This window comes from Alnus glutinosa, chromosome 11 (genome assembly GCF_958979055.1).
Source record: "Alnus glutinosa chromosome 11, dhAlnGlut1.1, whole genome shotgun sequence".
In the NCBI taxonomy this organism is placed as follows: Eukaryota; Viridiplantae; Streptophyta; class Magnoliopsida; order Fagales; family Betulaceae; genus Alnus; species Alnus glutinosa.
Window position 1 is genome coordinate 14,130,569 of NC_084896.1, and position 17,828 is coordinate 14,148,396.

Sequence of the window (17,828 nt, forward strand, 5' to 3'; positions counted from 1 at the left end):
GTGAAATCTATCTTAGGGGTCGGCCCTAAGGTTGAGGAATTCATCAAAGACCCTTTCAAGTATGAGACTTGGTTAGGAAGCCTTCACGATAGGCTTCGTGTTATAGTTAAAGGTATGACTACTGCAATAGTTTTTGTGAGTACGAGTGCTTTGTAACTTGCTTTGTCTTTGGCTGGTGAATTTCCTAGGTTTGGCTGCCCCGGAGTGGTTTTTCTCTTTACAAAGTTTCCACTTCGTCAACAAATATCTTATCTCTTTTATTTTCCGCACTTTAGATATTTTGCTGCGCATGAACAAACACATGATTGTTTAGAAGTCATAATTTAATTTGAATTGATATCAGAGCTTGGTACACTCTGGTTAAGATTAATTTCTTGAGTGTGATCTCTTGACTTCTACTTCTCTTCTTTTTATTTTTTTTATCATGTCTCGTCTTAATTTTGTTCAGCCCTTTGATGGGACGAATTATGGCTATTGGAAAGCCCGTATGCGCTTCTTTTTAAAATCAATTGACGTCTGGAAAATTGTTGAAAATGGTTGGATTAAACCAGAGGAAACAGACGAAATTAAAATTATCCAAACAAGCGCGCGGCTTTCCAATGATAAAGCCCTCCATGCTCTATGTCAAGCACTTTCACCATCTAAATTCGCAAGAATTTTAAATTGTGAAGTTGCTAAAGATGCATGGCAAATTCTAGAAACAATATATGAAGGCACTAAACTTGTTAAATCTGCCAAGCTTCAAATGTTGATTTCTAAATTTAAAGAAATTAAGATGCTCGAAGAAGAGACCTTCGGAGAGTTTGACACCAAGATTAGCAACCTAAGAAACTCGATGGTGAGTCTTGGGAAGTCAATCTCCGATGTAAAGCTCATCCAAAAGATACTAAGATCTTTGCCTAAGCTTTTCAGGATTAAGGTGACCACAATATTAGAAAGCAAAGATCTGGAGGAAATGAAGATTGAAGAGCTGGTAGGATCTCTTCAGACATATGAATACTCCTTACCTCCGGTCAGGAAGGCAAAATCTATTGCCCTCAAGGCATCCAAGGCATCTAAGAAGAAATCCAGAGTCTCATCTGATGAAGACTCTGACATTGATGAAGATGCAGTGGCAATGTTAGCCAAGAACTTCGAGCGACTCATGAAGAATAAAAAATTCAAGAAGAAGTTCTCTGACAGACTAAAGAAGGTTCCCCACACAACTGAGCCAGAAGAAGCTGAGAAGAAGGATCCAAGGGGTCCCCAATGCTTTGAATGCTTAGGCTTCGGGCACATCAAGACTAAGTGTGCAAATTTGAAGAAACTAAAGGGGAGAGCCTTTAATGCTACTTTCAGCGATGAGTTTGAGAAAGATGAAGAAACTCCTGAGGAAGAAAAATTCCTTGCCTTCGTGGCCCCATAGGAAGAAAAAGAGGATTCTTAGTCCTACTACTCTAAGAATAGTGATGAAGAAGATATGCAGACTACCTATCAACTTCAATATGTAGAGTTCTTAAAGATGAGGGAGAAGTACAAACAACAAGTGCTAGATCTAAACAGTCTAAGGATTGAGAAGACCACTATGCTGATAAAGATCAATGATTTAGAAGAGAGGCTTCTAGAAACACAATTGCAACTAGAGAGAGTCTCTGACGAGAAGCTAACTCACATGCTCTCCATTCAGAAGTGCCCAACCGACAAGACCGGACTCGGGTATGTTTCTCCTTCTACTTCTGATACTCCTACTTCCCAGACTATCTTTGTGAAGCCAGTTAATCCTGAATCTCCACCCTCATGTGTGGATAAGGGAAAAACTGCTATGTAAGGAGAAGTTCTTGTTATCCCTTAGTCACAGGCCAAGCTTCCTATTAGAAGAAAGCCTCCCATATGCAATCATTCTGGTGAGCTTGGGCACATCAGACCTAAGTGCCTACATCGGCAAGTTCAGATGAAGACAAATTGGCAGGCTCCTAAAACTCCCATGTGTCACCAATGTGGAGTTAGCAGTCATGTCCGGCCTAGGGGTCCTCCACCTCAAAAGAAGCCATCTAGGCATCATGGACCTCCTCCCAGAAATCCTATTCCAAGGTATCAGCAGCAGCAAAAGCCTGCTCCAACAAAGAAGACTTGGGTCCCCAAGAAGTCTTATGTGGAGAAACAGAAGACTGCAGAAAGGGAAATCTCTTATGAAGGAACATCTTTTGTCAGTTCTTTCATGCGAGATATGGTTAGATATCTGGAGCTGCAGCTAAACAAAGGAGGACCTGACAAGGAAGAGGGCACCCACTCCCCTGAGGGGGAGCGGACCTACCTAGTAGGTAAGGTCACATATGCCTAAATTTTTGGTTCCTAAATCCTAGAGCATGACAGGTACACTTGCATTGCATCTTTATATCATCTTATCTTATGAATGCTTTGCATGTTGTTGTGGAACCATTTTTTTTATCCCTATATTCCCTCTTGTTTTGTCTTGAGATAATTCTGCAAGTAATAAATAGGGATGATAGAAAAAGCACGTTGAGCGGCTGCTTTTCTATCATGGTATCGTCAAACCTCTCTCCTTAAGGTCAGGTTTGCCCTTACCTTACATGCGTGGACTAGATTTTTTTTTCTTTTCATGTGTAGCATATTTTTGTTGTTTTTCTGCTTTCAACAAAAAAGGGGGGGGGGGGGGGATTTGATGCAAGGTTTCTTCTAAAAGGTTTTTAGCTGTCTCATGTATATTTATCTGTTTTGACAGTTTTCTGTGCTTTGATAGAATATGCATTCATATGGTTAAGATTCTAAGTCTGATATGTGTTGAGTTTTCTTGCTGCATCTATTTAATAGATAGTTGTTTTCCTCATGCGATGATATTTTTTTATTTTTTTTTTTATCTCTAATTTTCTGCTTCTGAAAATTCTTTTGAGAGATTTTTTATGTGCTAAGATTGTCAAATTGACCAAATTCGCTAGTTGAACCTAGCCCTAAAAATTCTGGCTTCCTCTCTAAGTTGCAGCATCACAAAGAAACAAGCAGTTATACTTCTAAGCTTAATGTTACATGAATAAATTCACTGCTTATGTGCTGATACAACTATATCTTGTCCTTCATGGAGCAAGTAAAATTCAAAATTGTGCTACTTCGTAGGGAGAGAGTATCAAATGAGGGTGACTAGGCCCTAGTAAAATAAGGTTTGATTTTTGACTGATCTAAGTGTGAACTTCTATTTTTTAAGAAAATTCAGTTGCTTTAAATCATATAACCAAAGATCATACTGATATGAATTTTAATTGTACTCGCAAGTGCACGAATCGTTTGCAGTTAATAGATTGCAAGTGCGAGGTCGATCACACAGGGAATTGTGTTTTGAAAAACAATTGTGTTTCTAAACTAATTAAATCTTAACCTAGTTCCAAAAAAGGTTTGATTTTGATTTTTGATAAAAAAAGGAAACATAAACTAAATAAAGTATAATAAAACAAAAGAAAAGATACTAAGGTTTTGGAATCCACACCCACCAAATCATAGCAACATATTCTCATGTTCATCGATACACATTCGAAGTTCTCACCATACAAATCTTATGTATGTTCTATACTATGCTTCAAAAAAATCATTAAATCATTCAATGAATCCGTTCTATGCACAAATCACAAAAGATATCCGGTTTAAACCAAATCATCAAATGTATCCGTAGAACGAAACACAATGAATATCCAACATTTTGATAAATAAAAATCCAAGCAATCAATTAAATGAAACTATCTCAAATCATTACATGTATCTGTAAATCACAATAGATATCCAAGAATCATCTCAATAATTGAATTGAAGAAGACCAATTAGAAATCAAAAATTCATAAAATCGGATAGTATAAACTTACATGAAAATATTGTTGCTCTTCAATGGTGAGGCTTCATCCTCAACCTTAGTTGAAAATCTAGTTATACATGATTATTGAAAATAAAACCTAACCTAAAGAAAAACTAAACTAAAAAGAATAAAATATATTTGGTCTCTAACTTTCCCCCTTCTGGTTCTTGAGGCTTAGAGGTCTTTTTATAGGGAGAAAACAAATCCTAGAAGCCCTAGAATTTCTAGAAAAATTGGAGGTTAGTCTTCTAGTTTGAGTAGGAGACTCAAAACTCAATCCAAGAAGGAAAAGGATTCCAATTTCGTCCAGATTTTTGGTCTTTTATTGAGGGGAACTTTTGGCATAGCAGACGTCCGAATTAGGAAAATCCTATTTTAGAATGATTTGTAGTATTTTGAGCTAGCTTTCCAACGACACTTAATTTCACCTAAATCCGATAATTGAACGGAAAGTTTTGGCCAAAATACTATGACATGTGCAGAATCTAAAATTTAATCCAATTCGATTTTGACTCTAATTAGAGAAATTTCGATTTAGTCCTCTCATTCATTTGGTTGAACATAACCACATCATCTAGATCTTCTCAAAGTGTGCTTTCTTCCAAACTTTATATTTTTCACCTTAAAGCTGCCGTTTTCACTCAATGTCTTGCAAAACACTAGAATACCAAAACTAACCAAAAACATTAAAAAATAACAAGGCTAAAGGTTTAGCATATGCAAATTAAGGAGTCCATATATGCAATATTTGGCACTCATCAAATACCCTCAAACTTACATTTTGCTAGTCCCTTAGCAAAAGGAAACAAAAAATAAATTCAAAACATGAAACATAAGTCCTTTTTCGTGGGAGAAACGATTGCATTTAGCGTATGCAACAAGTCTTTTAAACCTCTAGGACTCCCTAGAGGACGAGCGAAGTCTCTTGAGGGTTTGGCAGGAATGATACCCACAAACATTTTAAAGCACTATGTTATTTTCAAACAATGACTTCCTCACAAACATATGGTTCATACATCATGAGCAAGTTTAACAAGATGAACATCACAATTACATCATCAGGACATCAAAAATCATTTAACTCATTCCTGAAAAATTGAGACAACTCATGCTCAAATGAGAGCAAAGTAAGATAATTAACATAGACTCATGAGGTTTCACTTTTTCTCAAAGTTTGTGTAGTCCACAATTCATAGGAATCTTATCAGATGAAAATAACCAAGGCTTAAATCAAAAAGTTCATTTTTTTTTTTCTTATAGGCTGTGCAATATCTGACTCCCTTAAGCTTTCTAATTGACCCATGAAACGAGTGTTGGGCCAGTGACTCCCAAACCAGATGGTTTTAGGGCACTAGATGTAGAAACATCCCTAAGGGATTAATTACTCAAGTCAAAAAGGCTACGAAGTCAAACTAGCCATACGATCAATCAAATTGAATTTCTCATCTTTTTACGCGAACACTCAATGCTTAGTGAGGCAAGAGGCCCGGTTACTCAATGAGAACTCAAACTGATGATATTATTATATATATTCTTTTTTTTTCTTTTTTAATTTAAGCCAAGGTTTCATCAACAATTCATCCTACAAATCTTAAGACACACATTCCTCAATTCAAATCACATACCTCATAGAACCAATGCTAATGTGCTTGTGTAAAATAATTCAAACAAGTGAAGTCTCTCTAATCCAACATGTGAGTCAAAAGATTCAGATTTTTAATGACATGCAGCGTTCAACATGTTAAACAGACCAATGAACATGTTGAACACTAAACTTGAATTACACATTTCCCTCAATGTGTAGTATAGAAATACATTACCAGAAGTAAGGAAACATCAAGGTGTGAAAAAGGCTAGGGCATCCTCCAAACTTAAACACCAAAATACTTGTCAACAAAACTAACAACAATATTTTCTCGTAGAAACAAACATCAAAAGGTTAATTGCTGTCAGAAACAAAAATAAAATAACAAGAAATTAAATGAAAAAGTAAAAGGAACTTAGAAATTAAATGTAGAAAATAAAAAAGAATTACCATACCTGCCCCGATCATCATGTGGATGTCCAACCAATCCCTTTCACCCTTTCTTCTTTAAAATTTGATAGAACTTTGGGAGGATGTTTCGCCATTTTAGGTAGCCAACTTGTTTGCCTGGAAATATTTTCTTGGGGCGATGATTCCTAGATTTGTGCGCTTGTTTGTATAAATCCTTGAGAATCTTGGCATATGATGACTCTTTGAGACATTGAAGAATTAAAGCTTTGGATTCATGATGTGTCTCAAGAGGGACAATGATGAAGGAATGAGCTTCAGTACTCACTTCCTTGCCATTGGATAGACTTGTATCTGATGGGGGCTCAATCTTCTCTTTATGCTCAACTTGCTCTCTGTGCTCAATTTGCTCCTCTTTTTCTTCCTCCTCATTGTTATCCACAATTTCCTTACGTCTTGATAAGCCGCACCTTGAAAAAGGTAATCTTATCTTAACCTTCGCAGACGCACAAATCACTGGGTTAGAGACTAGCCTAGAGAAACACCGAAAGGAAGCAATGGTAAGCAAAATCAAAATCACACATCCTTAATATGAATACCTACGCTCACACCAAGAAGACCAAGAATTAATACGAGGCAAAATTGCTATCGGTTAAGTGTACAAGGTAAGTACGTAAACCCCCTTGGATATAATTGAGTAGAGCAAGTACTTGACTTTTGGATTAAGAATTTATATCTCTAAGAAGTACAATATTAGCATGATAGCCTTAATTATATAGAGTTAGTACACACCAAGACTTTCTGGTATAAATGAAGTTATGAGATTGGTATAATTTTGGAATTCTCGATTTCTCAATTTTAGTAATGATAAATTTGAGGATGAACTAGCATTTATTCCAATCTATGGTGATTTTGGATTGATGCTTAGCCTCAGTGGCGAGTTCGAGATGCATTGGCTATTGAATTGTGATTATAGTAATTATGAATCTTAGCCAAATGAATTGAAGAATTCCATGGTGATATTCTAGATAATCTAAGATAAATAATTTTTAATTGAGGACTTATGCATTGACTTTTCATTGGCTAAACTTGAGGATTTAAAGAGATCAACTATTGATCTTATGATATTCGCTAAATATTGAATATTTGAGGATAAGTTGATATTTTGAGGTGGTCTTTAATTTCTAAGTTATGAGATATAATTCGAATTACTAAAAGGGGATTTTGATGATCTTGTAGAAAAGAATTTAAGTGTTTCATATTGGAAAACAATATGAGAAAATAAATCCATTGTTGGAGTTCATTTGGATAAAAATTATTCTTATGCATTGATAGTTTTAAGTGTCTGATATTTGGAAACACGATAGAATGATTATGGCACTGTGGAGACTAGTTTGTGATATACTGCTAATATCGATGCTTAGTTGATCCTTAGGAAAGTGAGAAATACTACGTGGTAGATAAAGGAATATTGATTCTAAATCAGGTAATTGATTTTGAAGTTAGAAGTGATACCTTGTTGATTTTGGAATGACTGATTTCTCGAATTGAATATTAAGTAAATGTTTGATTACTAGCTGAATTATATCAAGGTTAGACCTTGCAATGGAATGCAAGGATGGTGTTTAAATTGAGGTTTATGGACTAATTTGAAGATAGAATTAATAGACATTATTTTCTTACACCCTTTTTGTGGATAAAGAGGAATAAGAATTAATTGAATAGGGGTTATTGTGGAACTTGATATTAAAGCCATACACTTTTTATTTTTTAAAGATAAGGGAAACAAGGATTATTCGGTAGGACTTGATGTTAAACTGGACACCCTAGTTAACGGTATCATGAATCTTAAGAGTAATCATGATTGTTTAGACCAAAGTACCTATGCTAATGCAGATCTGATTTCGAGGTGAACTTCTGAGATATATGATGTCAACCTAGTTGATTGGATGAGGCGACTAATTATTAGAATATTGTCATTTGGAGAATCTCAAAGATTAAGATGGGATTCAAGGACAAATAACAAGGAATCTATTTCAGTCTTTCACTAAGCTGCACTTGGAAATGCTTGAGGTGAGTGATGCCTTGATCTGAAATTCTTGCTTAGTGTGATCTATTATGATGATACGATTTATGTTTAGAGGTCCCAAGAATTAAGGACTAATTCTTATTTGAGGAATAGAATTAGTTAGACTTGGATTTATGTTAAAGGATTTTCTAATGGAAAGAAATTTCGACCCTTAAGGATGACTAAGGACGTACCTTTAATCGAGATGTTGAACCTTGAATAAGATCCTTCCCTAGGATTGGGAGCTGGAATTTCAATAACATAAGATGGAATTTTTAACAATAGAAGATAAGATGAAATTTCAACATATTACTTGAGGTATTTTGAAGTACAATGATCGGATCAGGTACTGCTAACACGGACGGACAAAGTAGATGAAGGTCTACAATAAGAGCAGACCTTTACGTTGAAGCAGAGAAATGAAAATGGAAATGATGTGAATGGTGAAGGTCAGATAGAAGATCATATAAGTTAAGGTGTTATGCCAAGATGATAGAAAATATGCATTATTTTTCCTTCCTTAAAACACTTTTAAGTGGTGATAGTTAGAGTAATTCATGTTTGACAATTAAGTTCTACGTCTTAAAATTTGACCATTGACTTTAGATTTAGAATCTAAATCTTTGTTAGGGAAAACTTTACGGTTTTCGAATTTCGAGGACGAAATTCCTTTAAGGGGGAGGGGATGTAATACCCCAGATTTTAAGACAGGACGCCTTAAATAGAATTTAAGACCCGAGGTGATCAATCGCTCGATCGACCACTTCTGCCGATCGATCGACTTATTCCTTTATCTATCGCTCGATCGACCTGTCAATTGATAATCGCTCGATCGACATTATTCTGATAATTGCATCTTTATGTGTCATCTGTTCCAAAACCTAAATATTTAGAATTGGTTGGAATAATAATATCTCTAATATCATTATACGAGAATATTTTGTGAAATAATATTATTGATATATAATATTATTTTGAAATATTTATTGTACAAGATATTATTTTGATCTAATATTATTTTGTATAATAATAATATCAGTATAATAATGTTATTCAAAAATTAACATTATTTATAAAACGAACTGGACTTAAAACGGGTTTAGAATTATACCCTAGTGAGTTATTAAATGAAAAAGATTTTATATAAAAATATTTATGACTATTAATGATTAGATTTTATTAAAAGTAACTTTAGTTAATTTAACTAGATAAAAGTTAACCATGAGTTAACTATATATTTTTAAGGTTAACTAAAGTTTGTTTAATTAAGGTAAATTTAACTATGAGTGTTGGGGATAAAATTAACCCCGAAGACACGTGGGTTCTGATCTTGAAACATCTCGGTGTTACATCTCAGATATTTGTTTAGAACAGTAGAAAATGTTGTTTAGGTATAATGACGCCTCGGTCTTATAGAACCCAGTTACGGCAAGGAATATACCGAGACCTCCAAGTACAGTCGGAGCGAACATGACTCGGATATTTTTGCCTCGGAGATTTGACAGAAACTACAAGACCATACAGGAAGTTTGAGTTACAACCCGATATAGAAGATTTCCTCGGAGTAATAACACCTCGGTGTGATAACACCTCGGATAATATCATCTCGGCATAAGAACATCTCGGATCTCCCACAACCCTGTTATGGTGCGACAATATCCCGAGATCTCCTAGTCGGAGCGAACATGTCTCGGATATTATCACCTCGGGGGTTGGTTGAAGTGCACCGCAGTAGTCTTAGAATTTGATAAGGCCAGTATCCCAGAAGATCAGGGATAAGCCTCTATTCCATAATTAATGGGATAAGGTAGATAATGACATGGAATTAAGATTAAAAAGGTATGAATGCAATCCAATTTGAACTCTGCAGCCTCATTTGAATTCCCTGAAGATAAGGTCAGGGTTCAACCAGACTAGGACTCAAACTCCTAATCCAACTGGGCTTCAAGGATTCTAATAAGACTACAACTACTGGCCTATAAATAAGACCACCGCACCAGGTATGAATATACATGCATTCTCTGTGGCTTTGAGATTATAGATATTCTTCAGAAAATCGATTTAGATCTGACTTAGGCATCGGAGTGGGCGTAGTCGGCACCCCCGACTAGTTGTTTGTTGTTTTATAGGAATCGAGATTTGGAGGAAGCGGCGAATAAATTGGAGACACGTCACCATACCGGAAACTGTACCAACAGTTTGGCGCAGTCTGTGGGAACCGACTAGTTGTTCTTACGAAAATCAAATCCGTGATGGTGACTACGAGACGTTCCAATCCGGTTCAAAATGAAACCCAAGGAGAGGTGCAACCTACTAATCGAGATGATGTCCACGGAGAAGCAGAATCTGCTGGTCTAGAGGCCAGAATAACCCAACTAAGTCAACAGTTGGCCCAGGCACAGAAGAATGTGGAGGATTTGCTGGCTCAGAATGCTTTGCTCATAGCTACTCAGACTCAGCCACCATTCAATCACAATGAGGTTGAAGGAACAAACCCCGATGGAAACCCCGAGGGGTCAGGGGAGAGAGCCGTACAGCGGAACGAGGACCATGTGGAGCCCGCTAATCCGGTTCCACCTACAGACTCCGAAAGAAGGCTGCAGAAGATGGTCCTGGACTTGGGCACAAAGTATGATCCATTATCGAGAACTATTGATTAGAAACGTGATGGGAAGGAGTCTCTCATTGACAACCTTTTTCAGCACAAGGAGTCAATATTTACCGAAGTATCCAACTTCGACCTGCCCAGAAGATTTAAGGTACCTGACATCCCTGTTTTTTCAGGTAGTGAAGATCCGGTGGAGCATTTGGATAATTTTCGCTCTCACGTATCCTTGCACAAGACACCTGACGCTGTAGCATGCCGAGCCTTTCCTCTCCCCCTGTCAGGAAAGGCCCGAGACTGGCTCAGAAATCTTCCCCCAAGGTCGATTGATCGTTTTGACGCTCTTGGAAGGAAATTCCTGGCCCAGTTCATGTCCAGAAGGGTACCTACTCTCTGTGCGGCAGGGACTGAACGAGTCTTTAAAAGACTATTTATGGAGATTCAACCAGGAGAAACTGGAGACAGAAAGCGCACCAGACGACTTCATTTACGGTGCAATTTTCCAAGGGTTGAAGAAAGACAGACCGCTGATGGCGGACTTGGTGTTGAAACCACCGAAGGATCTTCATACCTTTATGGTAAAGATGGAGAGGTACATTAATCAGGAGGAAACACTCCGTGTAACGCCCCGCTTTTACAAAAAGCGTAAGTGAAAATTTTCGAATTTTCACGAGACATTACTAACTTATCAGAGGTAATTATTGGCAACGGAATAAATGTAATATAAATTGGGAATAGGTTGACACCTCAGAGCTACTACTGAAATACCTCAAAATATATAATAAGCCAGTTAGCATAATTATACAAACAACAATACCAGTCATGCCTCACAGGGCTAGATAATTATACAAGCCAAATATCTACATATAACTGGAGAATTATAAGTATTGTCTTAAGTTAGGCTAATGAACTACAACAGGGTAGTCCCAAAATATAGGCTATCCAGCCTTACAAAAATTGAACTAGGAACCGTCTATGTGTCGGGATAGTCCTGATAATCCTCTTCTTCTTCATAGCCTGAACCATTACAAATACCATACAAAGAGAAGAAAACAACATAAACACTAAAGTGAGTCCGCTGTTTCCAATAATAATATGAGTGCTGACTTATTTAATTAATGCAACACAATGCAATGGCCATATAATCACATGTATATACAAAATATAATCTATGGTCGCGAGTCATAGACATAAAATGAACATAAACGTAATCATAAAGTAATGACGTTTTAAGTGTATAGTTTTAGGTATTTCCCTTTTTTCCACTCCTCTGTTGGCCTAGGCACGGTTAACGTGTTATTTGAAGCCTAGGCTTCCTCCCTTTAACTTTTAATTATTTTCTTTGGGAGCCTAGGCTCCTGGAAACCTCGGAATCCCTGGTGACCTAGGTACACCAGTTTTTGTATTTATTATTCTATTTTCAGGTACCTCCTCATTCACTAAGAACCTAGGAACTCACGTGAAGCCTCGCGTACCCACTGTGGATCTAGATCCAACAGCTTGTTATTAGACAGATTATTAAAATAATAAAATATGCAAAGCCACATGCGCAAAAAAGTAAATAAAACAGTAGACATAATATTATAAGAAAAGTCAACCAGCTTCGTCTTCAGTAAGTATAGAGATTCTTACTAGTTTCTGCTCCAAATATTTTCCTTTACAACTGCATAACAATCATCATATGATGATAACGGATTAATAAAGCATTCTATGAAATCATTATTATTACCATATCTCTTCCTAGAAATTGCAACGGCTACAGATTTAAACATGATCTCTTATTTATCTATTTTAGTGCTTACTCACCAACTCTTATATTAGCACCACTAGAATTATCCATCACATAACATACCTTAAAATAAGGATACATTGTCATATAATCAAGCACACATATGATTTTACTTTTCTTTAATTCACACATCCTTATAACACACACCTAAATGTTGCTCACCTCTTTCCTCTTAATTTATATATACATACATATATATATACATATATATATATATATACATATATATATATATATATACATATATATATATATATATATATATATATATCAAAACCTCAACACATATACTCTCACACTTACATTTCTTAATCTATTTTAAAACACAATTTACCCATTCTAAATTACTAATCTCATGGAGTAAATACTCATCCACATGCTTACACATATACTCACATGTAAGTTAGCCAACTTTTCATACAACATGCATAATTAAAAGCAAGAGCAAGTCATAATTTCAAATAACAATAGGACTACTTGATCTATGAGAAGTTTAAGGGAGAAAATACTCACCCAAAGTTCCCCAATAACTTAAAGAGTGGAGGAGAGTTGCTGTCCAAGAGAATTCCACTTGTAAAGCTTGGTTTCTTGGTCTCAAAACAAAGGTGGTTTCCACTCGCATTCCACTACTGATTTTGTGGGAGAATGAGGGTGGTTTTGGAGCTTAATTTGGCTTGCTAGGTGCTGGAAAGTGAGGTGAAATTGGAGGATTTTCGTGCTACTTCTACAGCACTAGAGCAAGAGAGAGTTTTGGCTAGAGTTTGGTTTCTTCTTCATGAAAATCAACTCCCCATGCAACCTATATATAGCACTCTTGAAGGGCTGAGATCTAACCAACAAATCAACACCTCAATGGCCGGATTTGAGCCAACCAACACCTCAAATCTCATAGGTGACTATTCCATATCTTAGTCCATGATTACATGATATCTAAGGAAATCTAGTTGGGCTTCAACCAAGATGGACTAACTAGGCTAACTAAATATGGGCATGATCGTTTGGCATCAAGTACCACGTGTGGGTCCCAAATTATTGGGTGGAAAAATCAATTTTCGCATTTAGCGGAAACTGCACCGCACTGGGCGTAGTCGCTCGATCGAAAATAAAGTCGCTCGATCGACTTCGACCCATAATCGCTCGATCGACCAGAAAGTCGCTCGATCGATTTAACTTTACTGATCCAACTCTCTACATGCATAACTATATAACTTAATTAGACTAAGAGCAATTCTTAAGCCTTATACTTATGCACATATTTTAATAACTTAAGTGAGGTGTCTTTCCCGAGTATTACACTTCGAGCCCTTCTCTATAATTCCCAGCAGCAACACCAGCCTTCCACCAAGAAGCCTAAGAATAAGAAGAATCCCCAGCCCATACAGGACGCTGGTCCCGGAGAGTATAAGAAGGCGAAGAAGAATTTCAGAGATTACAAGTGGACTCCATTAAATGCCTCTCTCATTGTGGTGCTTATGGAACTCAGAAAAGATCCGAATTACCAGAGACCGAGACCCATTCCAGGAGATCCACCTTGGTGCTTGGCTCACAAATATTGTGCCTTCCATGATTCATATGGTCACTTGATCGAGCAGTGTGTGTCACTGAGGCAGTTGATTGAGAAGTTCATTGAGAACGGGAAACTAGTCCGATTTCTCGTTAATGAAAGAAATCAACAGGAGCGGGACCAATACCCGTGGCCGAGGAGAGAAGAAGATCGGAATGAAAGAAGAAACTATCAACCGAGACAAGAAGAAAGAAGAGGAAGAAGCAGAGAGCCAGCCCCTCGGCCTCGGAGGGACGAAAGAAGGGAGAGAAGCAGGAGCAGAGCTCAGGTGGAGCAGCAAGGCAACCTTCCTATCATCCACACCATCTCGGGAGGATTTGGAGGAGGAGGCGAGTCCAATTCGGCTCGGAAGGCATACACCAGGCAACTGGATGATTTCGAGTTATATTCGGTCCAAAAGCCCCCAAAGTTTCAAAAATATAACCCTCTGATTATAGGGTTCTCGGATGATGATTACGCTGGAGTATCACTCCCGCACATAGACGCCCTTGTGATTACCCTAACAATAGCAAATTATCAGACTCGACGGATCCTCGTTGACACAGGGAGCTCGGTTGATATTCTGTTCAAGTCAGCCTTTGATCACATGGAAGTCCCACGAGGAAAGGTGGTCCCGGTCTCATGCCAATTACAAGGTTTCGCTGGAGAAAAGGTGTTGCCTCTCGGTTCTGTTGATCTTCCTGTGACAGCGGGAACTTATCCGAGGCAAAAGGTCATTATGGTGAAGTTCTTGATAGTTGACAAAGTCTCGGCCTATAATGCCATTATCAGAAGGACAGCTCTCAACGAATTAAAAGCTGTGACCTCAACACCGCATCTCAGTATGAAGTTCTCGACAGAGGAAGGAGTTGGAGTGGTTAATGGAGACCAGAAGGAGGCTAGGCGTTGTTACAACTTATCCTTGAAAGACACCCTGAGGCAACACAATCTGGATGAGAAAGCTAAGGAGGACGGGAAATAGCAGTCACCGTTGGGGGAGCCTGTGGATGGCTTGGAGGAGTTTGAAATAGGTGACTCAGGAAAGAAGGTTTATATAGGCTCACAACTCCCCCAACTAGTGAAGGAAGAACTGGTGGCGTTCTTAAAGCGCAACAGTGATGTATTCGCCTGGAGCCATGAAGATATGCCAAGGATTGATCCCTCGGTCATTGTCCATAAACTAAATGTGGACCCAAATCATCGGCCTGTAAAACAGAGAAGAATGACTTTTGCCGCCGAATGAAATCAAGCTGTTGCAGAAGAGGTAGAGAAGTTATTAAAAGCCGGATTTATCCGAGAGGTGGATTATCCCGAGTGGTTGGCCAATATGGTATTGGTGAAGAAGTCTAATGGCAAGTGGAGGATGTGCGTCGACTTCACTGACTTGAATAAGGCATGCCCAAAGGATAGCTTTCCTTTGCCTCGGATAGATTTGTTGGTCGACTCAATGTCCGGACACGAGCTCTTAAGCTTTATGGATGCCTTCTCGGGATACAATCAGATCTACATGGAAGAAGCAGACCAAGAAAAAACTGCTTTCATCACAAACCGAGGACTTTACTGCTACAAGATGATGCCCTTCGGTTTGAAGAATGCAGGAGCCACTTATCAGCGACTGGTGAACTGGATGTTTCGAAATCAAATTGGCAGAAACGTTGAAGTATACGTAGATGACCTACTGGTTAAAAGTATTCTGGCAACCAAGCACATAGAAGACCTCTAGAGACTTTTCGGACTCTGAGAGAATACAACATGAAGCTTAACCCTATGAAGTGTGCCTTCGGAGTTTCTTCAGGCAAATTTCTGGGGTTCATGGTGTCACAGAGGGGCATCAAAGCAAACCCGGAGAAGGTCAGAGTTGTCCTCGAGATGGAGGCCCCGAGAACAACAAAACAACTGCAACGACTGACAGGAAGGATTACTGCCCTGAACCGTTTCATATCACGGTCAACAGATAAGTGCCTTCCCTTCTTTAAAATTTTGAGAAAAGCATTTATGTGGAGTGAGGAATGTGAGGAAGCTTTCGGGAAGTTGAAGGAATACTGAACAAACCCTCCATTGTTGAGCCGCCCGACCGAAGGCGAAATACTCTATCTCTATTTGGCGATATCCCCCTCGGCGGTAAGCTCGGTGCTAGTCCGAGAAGATTCAGGAGTTCAGAAACCTGTTTACTTTACAAGTAAAGCATTACATGGAGCAGAAGAAAGGTATCCCCGGATCGAAAAATTGGCATTCGCTTTGATTATCTCAGCTAGGAGATTGACGCCATACTTTCAGGCTCATGCTATTAGAGTCTTGACCGAGTATCCGATGAAGAAGATTCTGCAAAAACCTGACCTCTCGGGAAGATTAGTCAACTGGGCGATGGAACTTGGACAATTTGATCTCGAGTTTCATCCTCGGACGGCTATCAAGGGACAGGTTCTAGCAGATTTCCTTGTGGAATTTTGCAATATTCCCGAAGCAAAAGAACTTCCTAAAGAATTAACCTGGGTTGTGTTTGTAGATGGCTCTTCAGCATAGGGCAGAAGCGGGGTAGGTGTCCTCTTCAGAAATCCTGAAGGTCAAGAGTTCGATTTTGCTGTAAAACTAGACTTTGTCACAATAAATAACGAAGCTGAATACGAAGCCATGATAGTAGGTTTGGCATTATCCCGAGAGATGGGAGCAACTAATGTTGAAATCCGAAGCGGTTCCCAAGTGGTAGTGGGTCAAGTTCAAGGACAATTTGAATCACAAGAAGCTCGAATGGCCAGATATTTGGAAGAGGTGCGTCGATTCCAATCTTATTTCGAAAAGGTCGTCATCACAAAGATACCTCGGGATGAAAATATCCGAGCCGATGAATTCTCGAAGATTGCATCAGGAACAGATGAAGAGATTGAAGCATCGAAAAGGAAGATTATCGTTTTGACCGATTCGTCAATAGCTCCGAGGGCTAACGTCATGGAAGCAAATCCAACACCAGATGAACCAGAATGGGCGATAGAGATTATTCAGTTCCTCAGAAATGGGTTCCTGCCCGAAGACAAGGTTGCGGCTCGGAAGGTAAAGATACATGTAACAAGGTTCTGCCTCCTCGGCGAAGTACTATACAAAAGAGGATACTCCGAACCCCTGCTCAAATGCCTCTCTAAGACCGAGGCAGATTATGTTCTCAGGGAAATCCATGAAGGTGTGTGCGGAGACCACTCAGGAGGGAGGATGCTGGCACATAAAACCATCCGAGCAGGTTACTATTGGCCTACGATCAAGAAGGATTCGGCTCTCCTCGTCAAGACTTGTGACAAATGCCAGAGGTTCTCAAGAATTATGAAAGCAAGTCCTGAGAAGCTCAATCCCCTAACGTCTCCATGGCCATTTGCGAAATGGTGGGTCGATATAGTCGGCCCAATGCCAGTAGGGAAAGGAGGTCGGAAGTTCATAGTTGTAGCTTTAGACTATTTTACTAAATGAGCAGAAGCAGAGGCATTAGCAGCTATAACCACAACAAATATCACGATCTTCCTCTGGAAGTCGGTGGTGTGCCGATTCGGGATCCCTCATGCTTTGGTCACAGATAATGGGAAGCAGTTTGATTGTGAACCATTCCGGAAGTGGTGTTCAGAACTTCGTATCCGAAACTATTATGCCTCGGTACTTTACCCAAAGGCAAATGGTCAGGTAGAAGCGACGAACAAGACCCTGGTGAAGACTTTGAAGAAAAAGCTTGATAAGAAGAAAGGAGCATGGGTTGAATACGTTCCAGAGGTGCTGTGGTCGTACCGAACCACAAAAAGAACCCCAACAGGCGAGACACCGTTTTCACTTACATATGGGGCTGAGGCTGTGATACCAGTCGAAGTAGGATCTCCAAGCTTTCGTGTAGCTTACTACAATCCAGGGCTTAACGACGAGAAAGCCAAGGTATGCCTAGATCTTTTACAGGAGAAAAGAGATGACGCTCAAGTCACATGGGTAGCATATCAGAATCGAACAGTTTGGTATTTCAA

At 38.7% G+C, this 17,828-nt stretch overlaps 1 protein-coding gene across 1 annotated transcript; it reads left to right on the forward strand.

Annotated features, from left to right (window-relative positions):
• Positions 1-10,151: 10,151 nt before the first annotated feature.
• LOC133881128 (uncharacterized) lies at positions 10,152-14,818 on the forward strand. The gene is made up of 4 exons (XM_062320085.1): positions 10,152-10,251; positions 10,345-10,508; positions 10,560-11,096; positions 13,616-14,818. The coding sequence occupies exons 1-4, from the start codon at positions 10,152-10,154 to the stop codon at positions 14,816-14,818; spliced, it is 2,004 nt and encodes a 667-aa protein (XP_062176069.1).
• Positions 14,819-17,828: the final 3,010 nt, after the last annotated feature.